This window comes from Gymnogyps californianus, chromosome 13 (genome assembly GCF_018139145.2).
Source record: "Gymnogyps californianus isolate 813 chromosome 13, ASM1813914v2, whole genome shotgun sequence".
NCBI classification, from domain to species: domain Eukaryota; kingdom Metazoa; phylum Chordata; class Aves; order Accipitriformes; family Cathartidae; genus Gymnogyps; species Gymnogyps californianus.
In genome coordinates this window covers 16,433,957-16,456,579 of record NC_059483.1, presented here as the reverse complement: position 1 = coordinate 16,456,579, position 22,623 = coordinate 16,433,957, and the positions used below count along the sequence as shown (strand labels likewise).

Sequence of the window (22,623 nt, the reverse complement as noted above, 5' to 3'; positions counted from 1 at the left end):
TGACGGAGAGGAGATGCTCCTTGCTGGAGAGGAGATCTTTCCTTCACTGGAGTCTGCTCTTTCTCAACGCCCTTTTTGAACTAAGAGACCCAAAACTGTAGTAGTGTTGTAGCCTCACAGCACTGAGTAGAGGTGGCTAATAATTTCCCTCTCTCTGCTCCCCATGGTGTTCCTAATACAGCCCAATATGGAATTTGTCTGATTTACAATGAGCACATATTTAACTTGGTGCCCACTGTAACTTCCAGGTCCTTTCTTAGCCCATATTGGTGTGGGATTATTTAACCCAAGGTGCAGAACTTTACATTTTTCCTTGCTGAGATTCATGTGGCTTCTGTTGGTCCAGCTATCAAGGTTTCTTATCGTCCATCTGCTAAGTGACGCACACTGACCTTAAGCCCACCATTGGGTTTAAAAAATGAGCTTGTCTTACATCCTATATTGTTTTAATAGAATGTTTGCAATACTGTTTAGGAAATAAGAAACAGCCCTGCTTCCATAAAAGAGAAATAAAATAAAGAGGAACAAGACCAATATTATTGTAAAAGATGGATGCTAAGTGGTAGGGTAGCCTTGTTAGATTTGAACTGTCACATTAAAATGAACTGCAAGGGTGTGTGACCATTAAGCAAGTTACACTGGGACTAGGACTGGTGCCTAGCCCAAATAGCAGAAGAGTATTAGAACATTCTTTGAAGGGGAGCAGTGAAGGGCAAAGATGCTTTTTAGGATGGAATCTGGTAGGTTGATGGGTGGAATTAAATTACATATTTGCCTGTAATAACAGGATACTGGACATAATGACCCAACAGGTCATCTTGGCCCAGAAGGTCCCATCCAGTCCTGTGTCCTATGTTCCCTTTGTGTAAAGAAACTGTTGAAATTTTGCATATATGAAACTTCCTATCTCTTTTGTCTCACCTTTTCTTTTACTACTATGATTTCAATATATATTTTGCCCATAGCAAATGCCAACCATAATATTTTTGTCTTTGTTATGTTGTCTTATATTATTTATCTTTCTATATCCAAACTGCAGACTTAGTTATATGCAGGGAGACAGAAATAGCTGTTTGTGAAATGTGTACATGGTAGGATTTGCTTGAATTCAAGCATTTTTGCAGTACGTTTCTCAGGAATGCTGATAATTCATGTAATTGTCACCTCTGTGGTGCTCTCTAGCCAAAGAAATCTGATGTCTTTTGGTGCACAAACCATTCGCATTTCTTCTGTGAGGCCACTTCACTCTTGTTATCCCGTAATTGTTCCAGTTTATTGGTGATAAATTAACAGGTAAGTGGAAGGGACAATTTTGAAATAAGTATTAGGAAGTATGAGGAGAAAGAAGATGTCCATCAGTTTCACTGGGCCGGAACATCTCATGCAAAATATAACGCAGCTGAGGAGAAGGTGCCTTGGGTGAAGCTCTACAGTGTTGATGAAGTGTACTTAAAGCAGAGGAAGAAGGTGGGAGTATGGGACTGAGCTGAGCAGGAGATGAGATCCAGGAATCCTTGCTTTGCACTAGGAGAAAGCCTTACCTCTCATAGTGATCCCAGGGTGCTGCTTGATGGAGATGAAGACCTGGAGAGGAGTCTGTAGTTTATTGATAAGCCTTTACATTTATTAAGTCACCAGTGTCAGATTTATAAATGGATGTATCACATGCTATACATAACCAACCCTAAATGGCCTTTTCATGAGGAAAAGAAATCTAGCTTCCCAAATAAAAGACTTTGCACATGAGAATAGAGATCTTTGTTTAAATTGCAAATGGTTAAGGTTTGTTTTTATTTGGTTGTATGTGAAAAGTGCCAAGCTGTGTAACAAATAGCAAATACATAGTTTCGTGTGTAATGTCTGTGCTATATTTGAGTATATGATGATAGAAGATTGTAATCCTTACTGAGCAGTTATAGTCCATATAATTAACATTGTGTGTGATAAGTGAGCAACGCCATGTGTTCCTGAACAAGTTTAAAAAAATGAATTGTTCTCTTTGTCTTTTATTCTTAGCTCTAATATTTGTATAGCAATAGATAACTAAACAAAGTATTACACAAAGTGATGAAATGATGATTTCTGAAGGTAAAAAGAACAAACGTCTTAACAGATCTGTTTTGATAGCAGTGACTTTTACAATTTATCCAAATCAAATATGCTATTGCTATAGGAAGAAAAAGCTGCAAAAAATATTATACAATTAGCTAGGAAAAGAGATTCAATGTATAGCTCTGTTTAAAATAAGAATTTTGGTAAAATGAAGAAACTAATAATGTTTAAAAAAAGCATTGAAACAAATCTGAAGTTGGAGCTTCAATGATACAAGGTGGTGATATACTAAAAATTTCTTCAAGCATATTAGGGTGATTTAAAGAAATTCTTGTGAAGTGGAAGGAAGAATAAGTCAATGTAAACTTCCACGTCAAGAAGAAAAAGTTGCAAGACAGTGTAAAATTAAATGAAAACCCTGTTAAATAGCTTATAACTTTTTGAATCTCCTTAGTATGGGATAACCCTGTCTCAAACTCCCTTATTAGGTAGAACTCTGTGGGTCCTAATTAAATAAAAGCTGATATAATGAATAGTGAAAGTAAGCGTACCACTGCATACATTTCAAGGATATTTCCAGGGCCCTGTTCTACAGCGCATTTTTCTGGTTTTGGTGAATGCAAAGAATCCTATTGACCTGGATGGGACTATTTGCTTAAGCAAAGGTACAGTATACTTCCATGTTTGCAGAAACAGAGCCTTTTTCTCTAACAGAATGTGAAAACAGGAAAATCTCATGCAATTATGTAATTATAACCTTGTCAGTACAGCTATCATTAAGTGCTATGCAATTAAAACCTGTAAAATAAACTGCCATGAAGTATGGGATCTCCTTAGTCCTGATCAATACAACTTACCCACTTACTGCAAATTCTAACTAGTAAAAGAGCTGTTAAATTATGTTGTCTTTCATTGTACTTTTTTTCTTTTACAGGAAAAAGTAGAATATGCCTTCCTGATAATTTTTACAGTTGAAACATTTTTGAAGATTATAGCATATGGATTATTATTACACCCCAATGCGTATGTTAGAAATGGATGGAATTTATTGGATTTTGTAATAGTAGTAGTAGGGTAAGTAACTTATCCTTCATTATACAAAGATTTAAAATCATCTTTACAGTGAGGTAGATATAGGTCTATTTGGCTGTAACAGCCTATACTTGATTTCTGTTCCTTTGGAGTAAAAGAATGAACTGATATGAGTGAAAAATTCAAAACAAAGTCCTAAAAGTTTTCAACGCTATCTGTGGCTGCAGGCTGTGTTGCACAGCTTTATAGTAAAAGTTCCCAGGGAATTCTGAGTTCTGCCAAAAATTTTCCTTGGTGGTTGTCTTGCAGAATCTTTTCCATCTGATTGTTCCAAGGTGAACTCCTGATGTCTTTCTATATGACAAAGGTTGATCTATTTAGGTCCATACGTTATTTCATTTATTCATTGATCCCTATACTGCGGTTATGTGGAGTTCATCTATTCTACAAAGACCTCTGAGAGAACCCATGTGTTTCGAAGTGAAGAGTGGTCAGGGGAGATAGAGTTAACGGAGTGATTCCTTGACCTTCCCGAAATCTGAGGAAAATTGGACTTTCCTTTGGGGGTGCTGCACATCAGGCCGCAGATATATATGACTTTGGCTTGCCTGGGAGAGTATGTATGCTAAAAATGCCCTTTTTTGTCCTGTGCGCCTTGCTGTACCAGGAAATCCTGGAGAGTTTGTTCTGCTTCTCAGAGGAGGGACTGCTCAGGCCTTATGCAGGTTACAGAAGAGTGGAGTGTGGAACATCTCACATTTACATTACACACCTGCTTATGATAAATAACGTGTTGTGTTAACAATTTCGTGTCAATGGTTGTGCTAGTTCGTTAGAAGACCCTACCTTTGGCTATCTAGGGAATTAATCTTGAGGCATATATTCCCCAATTCCCTGAATATTGTGGAGATTATATTGGAAAAAAGGAATTTCTAGTACTGTAAATTTTGTTTACTGAAAATATTTATTATTTAGAACATGGAGAACGTTATCAACATATAACTTTGTATGTTGTGACTGCCTTGCAAAGAAGACCTTGGCATGCAGTGTGTAATTCTAATTTCATTTTTAAGTTCAAACTGTATCAAGGGTTGCCTGTAATTGAAAAGGCCCAGAAATTAGGATGTGTGCTGCTCTTAACTCATGTCATTACATTAAGGGAAAAGAAAAAGATGCAAAGTAAAGGAATTTGCGGTAAAGCATTATTAAATTTGGGCAAGTATTATGAATGTATGAATGCCCGATTTATAACTATTTGATTCTGAGATAGTAAATGTTACTGAGAAGATTGTATTTGGGCCAGTTGCTTGGCATTCAGGCAGTTTTGGTCCAGGACTAAAATTAGTATATAAATAGATCCTTCATCAGGTCAGGTCATTCTCAACAGATTGGCCTCTGTGCCTGAAGGGGAAGCTTGGTGGGCAGGTGTGGAGACTATCACGCATAAGAGCTCTATTCTCTTGCCAGGCAGGCACTTGAATAGACCTCTTCCCTTTTGTCAAGTGACCATGGAGTTACAGTAACCCTGGAGCAGTCTTATTAACATGACCTCTATCTTTGGCTGTGTCCTAAATACATGATAACTAAAAAATTTTCCATTAACTCATAAAACACTCATTATTGCAGGCTAAATCTAGTTAGGTCAAATGCTCACACTGAATCCGTGGAAAATACAAAGAAAAAAGGACTAAATCTCATCAAATACCTAAAATATCACACTGAGATTTAAATCCTAGCTCAAAACCAAAAGTTTTGGAATATAAACTGTTGTGTAGGTTGTCATCAGTCTACCTGGAAGACAAAGTGGACCTTTCATAACGTCAGACACTGACAAAACTGTGAACAATATTTTTGTTCTTGTACTCTGTGAGTAATATTTTTATTTCTTCTTTTAAGAACAACACAACCCGCATAAGCAAGTAAGCAAGCATGAGTCCATTTATTTAATTAATACTTAAAAGCCCAATGAAAAATTGGTTTTCATATATAACCCAAGGTGGATATGGAATCACTTCTGGATCTGATTCTATATGACTAGTTTCATTGTGAAATTTCATTAGGTATTTTAATAGCTTTGAGAGAGCTGCCATGATGTCCTCTATTGAATGTATTAGATGAAATTTGCTTCATGTGCTTTCTCAGCAGAAACTGTAGCAGTCCAAATGCATAAATCTTAATTATACCAAAAGAAATCTCTACTAGCAAAAAGGAAGCATGTTTAGAGACTTTTTTCCCCAACATCAAATTTGGCATTTAAACTTTGGTAAACAGTACAGGAAAATAAATGTCAATTTTAATAAAGGAGATCAGTGGTTTTCTACCTTAATGGCTTTATAGGATAAACACAAAATGACAGAGCTGTAGACATAGCTGTGAATGTGATGTTTTCTCCTGTCTTTGTCACTTCTCTCTGAAACCAGGCAGAGTATGAATTACTTTCAGAGCATTCTACTACTTCCCTGCATGCTATGCCACTTAATTTCCATTGATTTTTGTGAAAGAATAAGGTCCTGGTAGAGAAAGCTTTCATAGCACCTTCCTATGCCTGTAGCTCTTTAATTTTCTGAATGATGTATGAACTGACAGGCTGAAAGCAGTGTCTCTTAATTTGGGACTTGATTCAGAAGTCTATTTAATCATGTCTGCCTTTAGAGCATGAATAGTCACTCTGAAATCATTGAGGTGGCTCATTTTCTTAGGATTATGCTTCTATTAAATTATAGGGCTGAGTCAGGACCTGAAATATTAAATGTCTGGATTTCTATGGTTATAGCAGTATCTATGTTGCTGATGTTCGTTCTAAGATCTGTAGTCTTCGTGGCTGGGTTTCAGTCTGGAGGAGAATGAAGCAGAATAGGGAATGGGTATTGACTGATGCAGGTCAATTGCTTCCTGGGGGAAGAGAAAGTCTTCAATATTCTAGTTTGGGCAACCTAGTAAATATTACATGATTTCTAGCAACTATCCAGCATGACACAGTTGTGAACCAGAGTTGTGAAAACTTTTCTTGACAAAACCAAAAATCTGCGTATTTCAGGAGTCCTTTACAAGTGTGAAACATTTTTCAGGACTATGAAACTCTATTGACTTGATAATCCTTTCAGGAGAAGTTCAGTTTTGCAACTACTGAACTACAGACTCTGTGCGAAGGATAATATGGTTTGTGTGGTCTAGCTGCAGCCTAGAAAACCATGCATCTGAAATGCAAGTCCAAACTAAAATAAACCTAAGATTACTTTGCACTTCAACCACTTGCATCACTTTGAATTGCTGCTAGAAGTGGGAAGGAAAAATAAAACTCTTGTCTTCCAAACTGTTCTAATGAATGACTAGCTCATTTTTGCAGTGAAGAAATGCAATATAATAAGTGAGTCATCTGGGAATATTTTGATCCTCAAAGATATTATCTGTAAGAAACAAATCTTTTTGGTGTTATTAACTGTTGGACTCTAAGTATTTTTTAATATATTCAGTTTTTGCTGACTATTTAGAGTATTGAACTGCAGTGTCACTTGGAGTTCATATATTCCACCAAAATTAAAACAGATGGTTTCTAGTGATGATCTATTTCATGTTCTAAAGAGAAGACTAATTTTCCAAACCTTACAGCTAAAATGTTTGAACAAAGAAGTGGCAAAGTAGCTTCATTTATTTAAAAATAGCAGCTTGTGTATACAAGCAGAATGCTGATTTATTGGATACCGTATGATCATTGCTCTCTGGAGGGATTAGAAACTCTTGCACTTCATAACTCTTCCTGTCATGATTTAATGTGTAAATAGACTTCTCATTTTGACAGCTGAACAGCTTTTCAGAATTATCTGCAGTTCAAGTAATTTCCTAATACTTTTGATTGCATGGTAAATGGATGGTGATGACCTTATCCTTAATCTCATTTTCTAGATTATTTAGTGTAATATTGGAACAATTAACCAAAGAAACAGAAGGTGGCAGCCACTCAGGTGGCAAACCTGGTGGCTTTGATGTCAAAGCCCTAAGAGCCTTTCGTGTATTGCGACCTCTCCGGCTTGTATCAGGAGTGCCCAGTAAGCTCTTTTCTATTTAATTCCATTGGAATGAATACTGTAACTGGTCTGATTATTTAACTTTCTTGTTGCAGACACTAACAGAAATGAGATAATATAAAGTTGATTTGTTGTTATCTGGTTATGTGTATAAAGTGAGTTTCAAAATGAATGATACCCTATTTCAAGTTGAACAAAGGATTTTGAATTCATTCAGTGTATGATCTTCTTACACAGTTCGATAAGCAGACAGGGGAATACACTTCCTTTTTAGAAGCTTTGTATAAAAGTAAATTACATGTTAAAATGTAAATACACCAGAAAATAAAATTCAGATTTTTTTTATTCCCAAACCCTGCAGATCTGAAAGTGTAGGTGGTCCTAAAATAGTTCATGTCAGTAAGTGTATGCCAAAGCACATTACACGTTTCATATTTCCTGCCCCCTCCAATGCACATGAATGCCTTCTGTTTATCTCAGTAGAGCTAACAGATAAATTAGGAAACTTAAAAAGTAGAACAATATTATTTAAAGAAAGCAATTTTTTTTATAATCTTTCCTATTTTCTTTTAATACGTTGTTAATTACTGGTGCTATTTGGGCTGAATAAGAGACTCATGGCTTACAATTCAGCTCTTTCCAAGACATTCAAAAGAAGAATCCTACTGCTGTGTTTATTATATCATAGTCTGTTACATGGAAATGATCGTGATGGTATATATTTAGCAAAAGAACTTCAGTGAAGAAAGAAGCAGTCTTATGAAATGTCAGAAAGGAAGTCTATTAAAATAAAAAATGAGGCATATTTTGTTCTCATTGGTACTGTGGCAGCTTCATTAGTCTGGGATTTACTTCATTTGGTAAAACCCAAATTTGGCTAAATATTTAATTAAGGAGAAAAGAAAAGAAAAATGGAGTAGTTCTGAAAGTGATGTGAGGGATAAATTATGAAAAAGTAAGTTTGTTCAGAGTAAAAATGTGTTTTCCCAGGTAACTATACTCTATTTGTCTCTCCAGACCAAAAATACAGTTATACAATTGGCTGAGCAGACATTTTTCTCAGGACTTGCCACAGAGTTGTGGTTGTAGCACAGAACTTTTAAAAAGTCATATAAAATGACCTACCGCCACACACTGACTACATGCCCTTTCTTTCTAAAAACCCATAGATTCTTGTGACACATTTCAGGCATTGACTTCTATGACATAACCTTTATTAACAGAGGAAGTAATTAGACTTTGACACAAAGTTTTAGATTCTTATGAAGTATTTTATGTTACAGGAACATTTTGTGGTTCTGGGCAGTAGCAATTTTTAAAAAACTGATTCACTCTGCATGCCTGTATCATTAATTTCTAATAATGTGTAATTATAGAAAATTTGGTAAGGCAAGACATAAGTCTGGTTCATATCTTGTATCCTCTTTTTTCTTTTAGGTTTACAAGTTGTCCTGAACTCCATTATAAAAGCCATGGTCCCCCTCCTCCATATTGCCCTTTTGGTATTGTTTGTAATCATAATCTATGCTATTATAGGATTGGAACTTTTTATTGGAAAAATGCACAAATCTTGTTTTCTTATTGATTCAGGTAAGTCATGAAACTGTTGACTAAAATAAGGGATTAATTCTGTTTTCTTTCAAGTCTGTGGGATTTCAGTTTGAAATAGAACAGGGGCCAAAGCACTAAAACTGTTGTAACCCCAGTTTTCACTGTGGTTCTTAATTTTAGGAAGAGTGCATTAAATTTAAAAAACAACAACGAAAATGCAAACCAGTTAGACACTAGAACATGCTTGGAATAGGTTTTCATTTCTGAAATGTGTAACTGAAATGTCAGTAGTGAAAATAGTAAGGGTGACTATCCACAAGGGACAACTCAGTGGTTTTTTCTAGTCTCTGATTACTGAAAAGCTAGCTAGTCCTATTCCAGGGAAGATATACTTTCCTGAGTTCACAATCTGGCAGCGTGTCTCCTTCAAGATTGTGGCAGTGTGGTAAGAAGTGCAGTTCTGAAATGAGTAAAGAAAGAAAACAGTGTTCATCCAGGTGAAATGATGACATTAAAGTGTTTGTTATGGGAGAATTTTGAAGGAGTGAAACATCATGAGGGAGAGATCTTATCTGATGGCCAAGGGTACATTTCTACCAGCTAAGTAATGAAGTAATGTAGGAATTACTCCGGACTTGTTTTCCTTGGTGGTCCATATATTAGAATGAAGTAGCATGATGTGAAAAAACAGCAACGAAGAGAAAAAAAAAAATGAGCAGGAGGAGATTCTAAAAAGTTATGTTGTATTATTACATGCTTCTTTCCACTGCTTAATTACTCGAGCTCTTTTATACATTCGGTTTTGATTAACCTATTTTAAGGTTGTAAGGCTCAGATGTGAGAGAGACTAAAAGCTCCAAAGGTCCCATGGGTTGCCTTTCTCAGCATTTCTCAGGTTGATATCTGGATTTACCTTCCTACAGGGTTGATATTTCTTCATGTGAAGAGGTAACTCACAAAATTTGAGAACTGAAAGTTCTGATTTTTTTTTGGTCAATTTTCAGATATACTAGTTGAAGAAGATCCAGCACCTTGTGCATTCTCAGGGAATGGACGTCAGTGTGTCATGAATGGCACTGAATGTAAGGGTGGATGGGTTGGACCAAATGGAGGCATAACCAACTTCGATAATTTTGCATTTGCAATGTTGACTGTGTTCCAGTGTATAACCATGGAAGGATGGACTGATGTGTTATACTGGGTAAGTTCATAAATCACTGAGCTTTGTTTATTTTTAAACGAGCTTCAATGTTCGAGTGAGAAATAAGCTGTGTTTTACAATACCGTCAGCAGGAAATCTTGGTGAGTTTTGCAGGAGGCGAACTCAGCTGCATACTTTTTCCAGTCACAGCGTCTTACTGGACTCCTCAGGCTAAAAAGACATTTTAGAAACAAATTTATTCATTGCTTATTTGAAGGGTTTTTTGCCTATTCCATTTGGATAAATGTAATATTACACTTATGTCCTTTGGACTAGCATTTTTTTTGTGCAAGCCTACAGTTTTTAAGTATGTCTTTTCTGATTAAGCTTAAGAGCTCTCTTTTTGCAGTGTTTCTGCAAAATATTTCACAATATTAAAATAAATTAGAACAAAGCAAGCTCTCAACTGTCATTGCTTGCCATGGGGACTGCAAAGTATTTGTTAAACATTCGGAAACAACAAATCACAAGAGCTGCGAGCCTGACATTGTCTCCATAGAAGCAACAAAAGGTATTCAAAAACCTAACTGTGTAAGTCCCCACCTTTAAATGCTACTCTAGCACCAGGTATGGAACCTCCACAGTCTTACAACATAAACAGACAGCTGGACACAGACTGGGAAACTGAAGATATCTTTAGTCCTGATTTCACAAATGAGAATGGAGGAAAAAACACACAGATTTTTAAAGGAATAGGGTCACCTAAATATACAGGTAGACATTTCTCTGCCTAACCCCATTCCAATCTAAGGACATTACGTTCTTTTCTGAATCTTTAAGCACCTAAATATCTGATGTGAGTGATTTTTTCCAAGGTCAGTCAAGAAGTCTGTGGCAGAACCTACCTACCTACCATAGATGCTGAAAATCAATGAGAATATTCTGTACTACTTGGTACTCAGCAGTAAGTCTTTGCAGCAATTGGGACCTTATAACAAATAATTCTAACAGTTCAAATGTTGGAAAATATTTATGAAAGAAGAAAACTGATTACTAGTAAGGATCACTATTAGCATGCTGTTAAAAATGGATGAGCTATTTCAAGATGTATCTATGGGTTATGTTGCTCACAGCAGCTCACATCTTGAATTTCTTTGTCTGGCCAAGCGGGACTATTTACTAATAACACATCTATTGTGGAGTATTGGATGCAATTAAGGATGTAGTATTAGCCAGTGAATGAACACTTAATTTTATGTGGTCATTTGTTGCAAATCAAGGTGAAATATGCTGTTGCTAAAAAGTGTAACACCAGAGTGTAGTCTCAGATAAAATCTGTGATACTAGAATATAGAATATGGAGATGTTTTTAAGATAATGTCACTGTTAAAGATAATTAAGACGGTAAACTGGCATTCTTTTAGGATTGAAAGACAAAAAAAAAAAGGCAAAATATGAATCTCTGCTTCCACTGTCTTAGAGATACAAAATTAGCTATAAATATGCAAACCTTCAATACTAAAGAGCCTAACAATAATGCATAGCTACATATAGTTCTCATAGTGTAGGTTTATCAACTCTTTGGGTTTTGCTCTCCAATGCTTCCTACTTTTCTCAGAGACTATGAATGTAGAATTAGTATGTGCTTTATATGATTTGTGTTCGTGATGAGGACAGTTATTTTTATCCCTCCTGAAAGAAAAGAGAAGGTTTGCCATGATTCTCTAGAAATAAATACACATTTAACATCTTTCAAGGCAAAAGTATGCCCACATTTCAGTACCTGATAATTCCTCCAACTGTCACCAGTTTTTTCAAAGCAAATTAATGTAAAAACTTCGGGAGGTTACTGTATTTAGAATACGGTTGTTACAAAAGATATAGAAACAATTTAAGCTGAGTGGCTCAGTACTAAACATTTTTTCCCCTAAGAATTAATGAGCTAATTTATCTGATTCATCTTAAGAAATCTTTGTAGAGTCTCCATTGACAGCACAAAAAATAAAACCATTAAAATAGGATGCTGAATATTGTCATGATCAGACAAAATGCAAGGCGTAAGAAAATTAAAAATTCAAAAAAGTCAAAACTGCACACAAGTTATTTTATTTATTTCTCTATAACAAGTTCCCGATGTAGAAGATACTTACAGGTACACAGATGTCAGTTTTCATTTTATTACAAATGATACTGGGATTATTAGACAGAGAAGCAAATATTTATTGACCTAGTGAAATATAATCAAAGTCAGATATTCAGGTGGCTTTGGAATCTGTCTTAACTGATGTTTATATAATTAAATTATAGATCTGGATTCTTTCTATCTGTAGACTAATAAATTGCCCATTGTCAAGCTGAAATTACTTGCTGAGGACAAGAGGAATGACAATTTATGTTTTACCCCTTTAAGCTTTAGGATTAAGCTGAGGTAGATTTAGCTATTGCTAGCTAAAAATTGGAAAAGATTTTGTTTTAACTGCAAATTGCGAAAACATTAGGGATATACCAGATTGTAATAAAAATGTCCAAAGAATCTAAGGAAACCATTTTAGCTAGAGGTGCATGGGTTTTGTGGGTTGCTTTTTACTTAGAAATCTGTTGATGATACACAGACTGAATGAATTTTATACGAAACATAAATAAAACCAAACCCACAAATATTAGAAACTGCACAAAATTCTGATTTCCATTTGGTCACTATGTGAACAGTAAAATAACTATGTAGGCTTATCCTGCTAGCAGGTGTAATCTGAGTGGGTGAAATATGTGCAATATTTTGCATCATGTTATGTGGCATTCTGTTAGTAAGAATGACAGCTGAAAATGACAGCTTCCAATAGCACTCACTAGCACAGCTCGTTATCACCTGGTTAACAGCAGTAAACTTGGCTTAAAAATTCTCCATCAATAGTGATTTTTCTCTTATGCATATCTGTTATAGATTGAGGGCTTGATCCTGCTACTGCTAGGCACCCTTCAGGTCCTGGTGACTCACATGGACATCCTGCTGCTCACCAGTTTGCATCTGAATCCCATATCTCCTATTACTTTTTAGAGTGTCTTTATCTGGCTACATTTCTCTTTCTACCTTAGTGTAACTCACTGGATAGCATGTGTTACGTGTTTCAGCCACAAAAAACGTGACTTCTTAGTGCCAAATGCTAGACTCAACTATAGAGGTTAAGGGGTAGCGTCCTTGTTTTCACCAGCTAGTGCAGCACGCGTTCCCAAATTGTGTAATATGTTTGTGTCTGCACATCAGTGTGTATTCTCCATTTATATCAGGACTGTGTTATTCCCAGTCACAGTCCTTTCTGTTTGCTCTCTAGCCCTAACTGAAGGCCTATGCTATTAGTTTTGGATCCCAGTGCAGTCCTTGTTATTGGCAAAGTGGCAGCTTCTGCGTGCCCAAATTTTTAATGCTCTGGCTCACATTCTAAAGCTGAGAGCATAGTATGCTTTGCCTCATTTTCAATTTATGCTAGCAAGCACTTAAGAATTACAAAATCTGAGTCTGCATTTGCATATCTGGCTCTAGATTTTTCCCATGTCTTTCAAACATCTAGATTTATAGTCTATTAATGGCAAACACGTATTTTGTGAATTGCTTTTTATTTTTAGCTATTTCACTTGATACGTAGGAACACATATAATGAGCAGTGGTACTTGCCAGTAAAACCCCCAATTTTCCCATGAGTACCAAAATTATCACATTTAATTCTTCTTGTTTTCGCCATAGTGAAGTTATCTTGAGTTACTACACTTGAATAATCTACACTGACACTACTGTAACTTGAATGAGAGGTGGGCAGGGCCTCTGTGAAACAAACTACTTTGTGATGCGTTGCCAGCACAGTTAATTCAATGATGGAGCAACTGTATTAGTGGCTACTGAATTTTACTAAGTCAGTTTTATGGACAGACATTGCATTACTAGTTCAGCTCCTCAGTTCTCTGACACCTAGCTAGCGCTATTCAGATTGGTCTGGAGATTTTTGAGATTGAAGCACTCAAGCTGAAATTGCTGAATAATGGTACATTGATGTCTTATATGGTTTTGCCTATTAATACACCTACTGATATGTTAACAAGATATTTTCTCAAGGATTCATGTTTAAAATACACAATGCATTACTTGAAATGTCGAAGCCATCTAAAATATATCTAAAACTTGCATAAGGTTTAAGGAAAGGGGTGTCAGGTTTTTTTAATATACCCTTTACTAATATGTCGGCTTCTTAAAACTGCGTCCTTTACTGTTTGATTAACATGTGTTATCATCAAAGAAATACTTCATTCATAATTCCTGTGCTTTTATAACAAAAAAAAGTGTGCACTCAGAAATCCGTCTCTTGCTTTAGAAATTAAGCTTTATCTGCCCCAGTATATACTCCTTGAAGCATCTTAGAACATTTGAAGAAAATCAATCATTTCTGTAACACAGTCTGTTTAGGCTGCACTGCACTCTTGTGTATGTCTAGTATGCAAGTGTCTACACAGCCATTGCATTAACGTTACTGGGAATAACATATCAAGATAGAAAAGACTGTAATAATATTTCTTTAAATGTATTTCCATAACCAAGTACAAGAGCTGTGGCTTCCTTACTAGCTTTCCAGTAGTACAAGACAACTTTCTTTATTGTGCACAAACTAAAAGGTAGAAAATCGCTATATGTTTGTTTTCTAACTGGATGAGAATTTGAAAAAAATGATTATAACTCCCACATAAACCTATGCATAGAAAAGAAAATTACAATAATAAAACAAAGCTAGAAAAGAAAATTACAATAATAAAACAAAGCAGTCTCTTGATTTTTCAGAATGTCAGTCAGATGATCAATAACTCAGACAATCTTCTAATCATGCCACTTTTTAGAATGCTCCTAGTTCAAGAATCTTAAAGGACAGCCTACTCAGAAGTATTATAACAGGATATAATATACTTGAAACCAGCTGATGTGCAGCCAAAGATTTTTCCGAAACACAAGCAAATATTTTGCAAATATATCTCACAAGAAAAACCCTTGGCTCAGGCACAAAATGTATTATTAGTTCATAAACAAAAAGTTGCAAAGTATGTTTGAAGTATTATCAAAACTGTCATTAGAGTCCTGAGCAGGAATCTGTAAAAAATATCTTTCAAAAAATGTGACCAACAGTCAAATAAGCAATAATACTCTAGAACTTTCAATTGAATGATTTAATAAACCAATGGGAAGCAACGACTTTGGGTGATTTAAGTCATATTTGTCCCATTACAGCTGCAGAAATGGAAGGCACGTTATTGCATCCAAACAATACTTGTCAGCAATGAATTTCAGCTTCTGCTCTGAGAGAAGTCAAAGAATGCTTGAAAGCTTTTTTCCCTTTGTAAATCAGTTGCAAATATTCAGCAAACAATGTTAAAATTTGTAAGGAAATATCCTAGAAAAATCTTAGAAAATATTTATTTCTGCCTTTGTCTGTTATATACTAAGGATAGCTTAATGCTATTCTCTTAGCATCACTCAACGCTACTCACAGGTCATCTAAGGGAGACTCTTCAGTGAAACAAGTCAGCTCATCCCCAAAGGCATTGATGTGCTGGATGCACAGTGCTCCCAGCCTTTGATGACTACATAGCCAGAAAGTTAACACATGATATCCAGCTGGAGAAAGAGTGATAGAAATTTTGGATGACAGTATTAATATACTGCATAAATCACACTTAAGAGCCAGGGATTGCAGGCGGAATTTTTTGAATTTGTGTGTTAATTACTTGAATTCAATTTCATGTTAAAATATGGGGTGATCATATAATTTTTTTCAAATGAGCATCTTAACACAGAGACCCCACATGAGGAGGATTTTAAACTACCTCACAGGGAAATATCTTTCCCATGAAGTGAACTTGATTTACTTTGACAAGATACCTAGTATCTCAGTCTTAGCTGACTGCTGACCTGTACTGCAGTCAAAGCATGGAACTAATTTCTTGTCATAGATCACTGCAAATACTCAAAAGAACATACTATTTCTCCCCAGAAAGTTTAAATAAAATGGATAGAAACTGGATTACAAGTAGGCTAGACTTTAGGTAGTGCTAAGAACTCCACTAGTTGAATAGCTAAAGTTTCTTCCAAAAACTTTGCTACAGGAAGCAAACAACCCTTTTAAAAACCGTCCTAGTTCCCAGACTGTGCCAAGATAACAGTTTAGTAGATAAATTCAGATCTATCTTGAGTATTGGGCTTTTCTTCATTGTTTCTACATAAACTAGGGTAACAATTTTACATCGTCAATCCGAATAGTACATGCTATTATGCTTGCATTTTTTTTGTATCCAGCGTATGGGAAATATTAAATACATCCAATTATTATATAATGTTGTATGGTACATATATAGGTGGCATAGCAGATATGAAAAGAAAAGAAGTATTTAGTACAGATCACCAAAGTGGATGCTATTACTCTGTTCATTTTAATGTATTGTAGCTAAATATTTAAAAATAAACACAGTTTATCGCATTAGTTAATTCATTTCAATAGTTTTTTTGAGCCCTTAGATTTAACAAACCAAATCAGTACATAGGTATAGGGAAATAGGTAGAAGCACTAATAAATTGTTAATCCTAAATTAACATGCTGCAACCAGTGAAGGCATCAAACACTTCCATTTTGTTATACCTGGAATATAGATTTTTCTTAAACCTGGTAGAGTCCTCCCACAATCCAATAGAAAACCTTCTCTGGGTTACTATTTTGTAGAGGCAGTACTCTTCATTTTCTTATGGTAGTGTCCATCTGCTCTGCAGATTCAACCTGGGATAGCTACCTGAAAAAGAGAAAATGATTTCTTAGCAGTCACATTTGACATCTAGGCTTTCCTTGGAACAATTATTTGAATTCCTCCTCCCCCAGTTAAAGACAGTAAGCTGATTAATCAAATGCCACCAACAGTAATTAGCTAAAATAGCATTAGATGCAAGATAAAGTACCTGAATGAAACAAAAAAAACTTAAGACCTGCATCTAAACTTATTTCTAATCAATATTAGACAAAAAATCATAAGCAATCAGCTTTTGAGGAATAAATGCTTTATGTGAGTACCTAAATTATATACTTCATTAGCTAACAAAGGATAAAAATAACAGAAGGTAGAAATTGAGGTCTGTTCAGATAGATCAAAGCAAATTAGTAAAACTGAAGCAGTGTCTTACAAGTTGAGGTTTAACTTGAGAGGGTTACTTACACGTGTCCTATATGCAACTTTATAGCACGGTTTACATACAGAAGACGGGGGCCAAATTTAGAGGTGATTAATTGTGAGGCTCTCTAGGTACTGTAACAATTTTTCACTTCTCCAAGGGATATATTTCTCTTTAGGCCTATCTTAATGCCTGAGCCATGGAATTCTGATTTTCCAGTTGTTGCTGAGCTGAAATGCTTAACAAAGCAGTGGTCTCTGCTTGTTTCTGTGTTGGCAGTACAACAAAGTTGAGTCTAGCCAACCAGGAGGATGTCAGGGAGATCTGTGCTTTAACTCCAGAACCCAGATAAGATTGAATAGAAAATTACATGCTTTTACAAACCAACCTGGAGGCTGCTATGCTTCAAGCACAGCCTGTTTTAAGTCAGCTTTAAGTTAACTCCACTTCAGCCAAGAATATCCCAGGACACAACCTTTGAAGCTAGAAGGCTTTGACAAGCTGTCTGGTATGCTCTAAAATGAGTAGAATAAATAGCCTGTGACCTGAGGTTTTGTGAACCTACATTGTATGCTTCGAAGAATGCAGGATTAGTCCCATTTCAGAAAATACTGATTTTTTGAAGGATTTTTACACCTGTCAAGAGACTGAGTTTGTCAGTCTTAATTTTTAAGATGATTAGGTAGGTTATAGGTAACAATAAATAAACTGACCACTTATGTGTCTACTGGAATGTTATAAGAGGAGGAAAGTAAAATTGAAACCTAAGGTAGCCAAGAAACTTAAGCAATTAAGCGAGTTTGAAACATTGGGGAAAATAATTCAAAACAGGTTCATGCGTCAGCGCATTATATCTGTAATAGTACAAATGCAGAATTAGAGGTGTTACTGCATTGCTTTATCATTATCCCCAGTTAGGGCTTAGATTAATTGATACATACAAAGAGCTTGCAACAATTTTCAGTAAAACAGTACCAGGTGTACAGAAAAGTAAGACTTTGATCTGCATGCAATTGCATATGGGGATTTTACTCACAATTACCACAGATAGGGATAAATGAGACATTTTAATGATTTCTAATTGATGTTTTAGATTGCAGCGTGCCATCTGCTGCTGTGTAATACTAATGGTTATGTCTGCTGTAAATTTGGCTTTCTCCCTGTCGCACTTCAGAGTCTTGGTCTCTGATTGTCTACACTGCATTGTAATGATAGTTGACGCCAACTACAGCACAGCTAACAAGATAATTCGCTCCAAATGTCAGATGAGGCAGTTTCAGACTGTACCAAGTTTGTCCTGTCAGCTCAAGATAATTCTTCGAGACTTTGCAGACATATACTCACAAACATATACATGTAAATATGAGGAGCCAAATATACAATGAAAATTAATTATTCTCCACCAATTTAACTTGCATAGAGTAACTTGTCTCCAGATCTGGTAACATCAACAAATGGGCCCTTTGACAAGGGCTTTTGAACTGTTAGTTACTGCATCACTCATGAAAGGGATAAGAGCAGCTTCAGAGTTCAGTTCAAAATGCTTTTCAAAGCTTTTTAAACATAGAAATCTAATTTAACATCCGTATGAAAGGAGTGAAAATGCCAGAGCATAGCCAAAAGTGGCATCTCTGGAGAATAAATGTTTTTAAACACTTATCTGAGTAGTACACATCTATCGTTATGGTGAAACAGAATTAAGTGATATGAAAAATACTTTGTCCTTCATATCATCCATCATCTCATCTGTCCTCTGGTTGATGTGACGGACAAACTAATTAGAACTGAAATCCAAACAGTAAGACTAGATCTGGAAAAAGGCACAAAGAAGGGCAAGAAAGATGGTACTTGGGGGTGTCTTTGCAATAGGTGTTATGAATGCTAAAAGGTTAATGAACTCAAAAAGAGATGGGACAAGTCCATTGAGAGCCATTAAATAAGTATGACATCTCCTTTGGTATAGTGCATTCCTGAGCCACAGAGGGTGGGAGTATGGCAAGACTCTTTACTGAGGATTTCAGATGTGATATCTCTTAGATTTCCTGGTGTTACTTTAGCATAATTCAGGAGCTTTTATTGTTTATGTTTGCAACTATGTTTGTTTTGTATGTTTATGTTGCAACTTCCAGTGCATCTGGAATTTGTGTCTTCGTAACTCCTTATTCTGCACTTTGGGTGAGAAGTCAGCATTAATCCTTTCAACTGAAAATACCTTGTTTCTGAGGATGGAGATTTTCCTGTGCTCATATATTAACTAAGCTCTGCCTCAGTTGTTAATCAGAAGGCAAATTGACTCCTTTAATCTTTCTTTAATTGAAAGTTATGGAAAATGCCACTTGACATGCATGAAATAAGCAGCGAAGTTTTCCAAAAGGAAAGGACTTTTTATACTTTCATCTCTGGTATTAATGCAATCAGAAATATTACTTCATGAATAGAAATTACAATGCATTACTTGAGTAGAGTTTAATTGTCTCTAGAATTAAACGGTAACATTCTTGAGTAGATGCAGTTTCAGGCTGTTGCTTTTTGGAATTCAATCTTAGATTAGTGCCAAGGTGTTCTACTAGATTAAGGGTTCCTGAGTTAGGAATGCTTTTGAATTAGTTCAGCATCTGCCCAAACCAAAGCATTTCTTCTAGCACTGATGACCTGCACTTTCCAATTTTTACATCACAAGGCATTAGTCCTAGATAGATGAGCCTAAAACATTGGGCTTAAAATCAAACTGCATAAATGAGAAGGAATTTTTTTCATATGTTACACACTATAAAGTGAATGAAGGAAATGCAAATCACAGTTGCCTATGCTAATAAAGCCTTTATGACAGAGCATGGAAATTTCAGCTTTGCTCATGGGTTACTTAAGTTAGCACAATGCCTGGCTTCTTGAATATGTTCCCTTTGTGAGCAAAAAGAATGTATCAAGTTGGATTGCAGTGATTCCCAGAGCTCTTTTTTCTCAAAGTAAAATTGCAAATAATCTTTCAGGTTTTCAAAAAGATTTATAGCAGGAAAATGTTGGCATCAACACCGGATGAATTTATGCCTTCGCTCTGAACTCTGGTGACTTGCAAACAACTGTTTGCTAATGGTATAGTTCAGTTAGATGCAAAATGCATTCATATGTATTTGAAATTTAATCAAAACGTTCGCTCTCATCAGCTATTGTTAGAAAAACACTTTGCCTGTATCATATGAATCATTTCTATGAAGCAAACTCTAAAGTAATAAAATAATTACAAATATGCATTTTAAAAAACATTGAGTAAATTTTATTCCTAAACCTTAAGGCCAGATGCCTACAATTGAAAGAAGATGCAAAGGGAAACATACACTGGGATAAAGCAGAAATTCAGTCTGGGCAATAGGGTATTTTACTAAATACCTGAGCCTCTTCATAGTTAATACTTCTCAAATGTAGAGGACTTGCTCTGAGGGAATGGGCATGGGTGATAAAAACTGAAACACCACAATTGATCTCCTTAGCATAGGCACCTGGCGTGCTAAGTATTGCTAAAAGTATTGCACAGGAGACTAAGTATAAGTAGGTCAGTATAATGGCAGCATTATGAAAGACTTTATTTTCCATATGAATATGCTGTTGCAGAATTGGACTGTGGAAACTTGGGATCTTTTAAAATAGAAGGTAATGATCCCAGCCTTTCTGAATGGCTATAACCCTTCTCCATTTTAATTTCTCCAAAATATAGTTCTACTGAACTTAAAAGGAAAAAGTCCAAATCAAATATATATTTTGCAGTTTTCTTTTTTTCCTAACAAGTCTAAGTAATTTTAAGTTACTTTTCAGTACCTCAGTTACTGAAGCATTTTAAAATTAAATTAGATTATTTTAAAGGATGCATGAAGAAGTTGTGTTAAATAATCTTCTTTGGTTACTTAGGAAGTTTATTTACTTTAGTTAGTATGAAGTGGCATTATTACAGATCACCATTGAAGAAAAGTGCCTGTGGGCCTTAACCTGCAAAGACTTAATGTGTGTGCCTATATCTGACTATCCATAGGGCCACCTTGCAGAAACCGAGATTATGATACATTTTTAAAACATAGAGGAAAAAATAAAATAAGAAGTGCAGTTTGAAAAATGTTTGTTCCCATGTTTAATATGTCTATTCCAACAGAGGTGTTAAGGACAGGAGTCAAACTTGACTATCAATAGAGCTCAAAGCCTAATCACAAGTTTCAGATACAACAAACACAATAGCATTCACAGAAGAGGAAAAAGGTTTGCCCAAAGATTGTTCTACAATACCATATCCAGTCTCGAATGCTCATGGAATTTTTATTGTCTGCTGAATTTTCATGGCTAAAAAGCATCTTAAGAAGAATCTAATGCAAACTTGTCAGTATAAACGAAAAAGCCAGAGTAATTCCTCTCCCACAAGGCACATTTCCAAGAAGTTCCAAGTCAGAATTATTTTTGTAACTTATCAAAATGTCTTTTTGCACCTGAATGCTACACACAAAAACAATTTCCCTGTTTTAAAATATCTCTTTTTCTGAATAGGCCTTTTTAGATTACCATGCGTATATTTCTTAAGTCCATCTTCTGATAGGTATAATGAGCTTGCTAAGAATAGACAGTGGAAAAGGTCTTATAGAAAAGCTTGTGGGAGTCTATAAAGAGTGTATTTAAAGCTCAGTTACTTCAACCTTACTTAAAAAAAAAGTAACAACTTTTTAAACTTAATTTAACCTTGATCTTGATATAATTTTTGTTCAGAAGTGTTTCTGGAATATTTCCATGTTTCCACTATGTTTCTAAAATTTGATTTCAGTTGTTCATGTTCCTAAAATTGTGTTCATGTTTTTACGCAAATTCATTCTCATTTATTTCTTTTTGAATTAATTTAAAATGTCTGACTGCATCCAACTGTAATATTTAAGGAAAAAAATATTGAAATTCCATGTTACAGAAAAAATAATATTGCTTGTACTGTTGAGATACAGATTACTCTTTCTTTTCTCAAAGGATCATTCATGTAGCTAGGATACATATATATGAACTAAAAATCCTAATATTTCAATATACTTTGTAAGCATCATTTTAATTAGTGAGATCTGAAATTTAGTTCATGTTCTAGGTGTTAAAGAACAGAACTGTTGCAGTGCTCCATTTATGTTTGATAATATTTTTTTATCTGAATGCTAGGTTCACTCAGTATTTTGTTTTAGAGCATCTATTAGAAATGCAAAGTGAATGCGGCCAGTGCCTTCTTTCTTGTATTGTTCTTCTTTGAATACTGAAGGAATGCATAGAATGCTATCTCACCTGAATGATTAAATTCTCTTTTTCTCTGACTCTTCATTGCTATTACTATAGTGATCTACTCTATAAGATCATCTTATTTCTTGCAGATGAATGATGCTATGGGATTTGAATTGCCATGGGTGTATTTTGTCAGTCTCGTCATCTTTGGGTCATTTTTCGTACTAAATCTTGTTCTTGGTGTATTGAGCGGGTAAGCATACACCTTTTTCATCATGAAGGCAGAGTCCTGAATTCAGTTGCCATGAACACACAGGTTATCTTATACAGGTGAGACTTTGTAATGATATCTTTTAATAAACCTCTATTTCTTCCTCCTCTAATTAGAACAGAAACAGTTTTCT

The 22,623-nt window shown here is 35.3% G+C and overlaps 1 protein-coding gene across 1 annotated transcript in view; it reads left to right on the top strand.

Moving 5' to 3' along the window:
* CACNA1D (calcium voltage-gated channel subunit alpha1 D) overlaps nt 1–22,623 on the top strand; it is a 200,442-nt gene that overhangs the window by 69,900 nt on the left and 107,919 nt on the right. The window contains exons 4-7 of the mRNA XM_050904926.1: nt 2,987–3,126; nt 6,988–7,130; nt 8,547–8,699; nt 9,665–9,861. Of these exons, the coding sequence (XP_050760883.1) occupies nt 2,987–3,126; nt 6,988–7,130; nt 8,547–8,699; nt 9,665–9,861 (633 nt within the window). The remainder of the gene's footprint in view (nt 1–2,986; nt 3,127–6,987; nt 7,131–8,546; nt 8,700–9,664; nt 9,862–22,623) is intronic.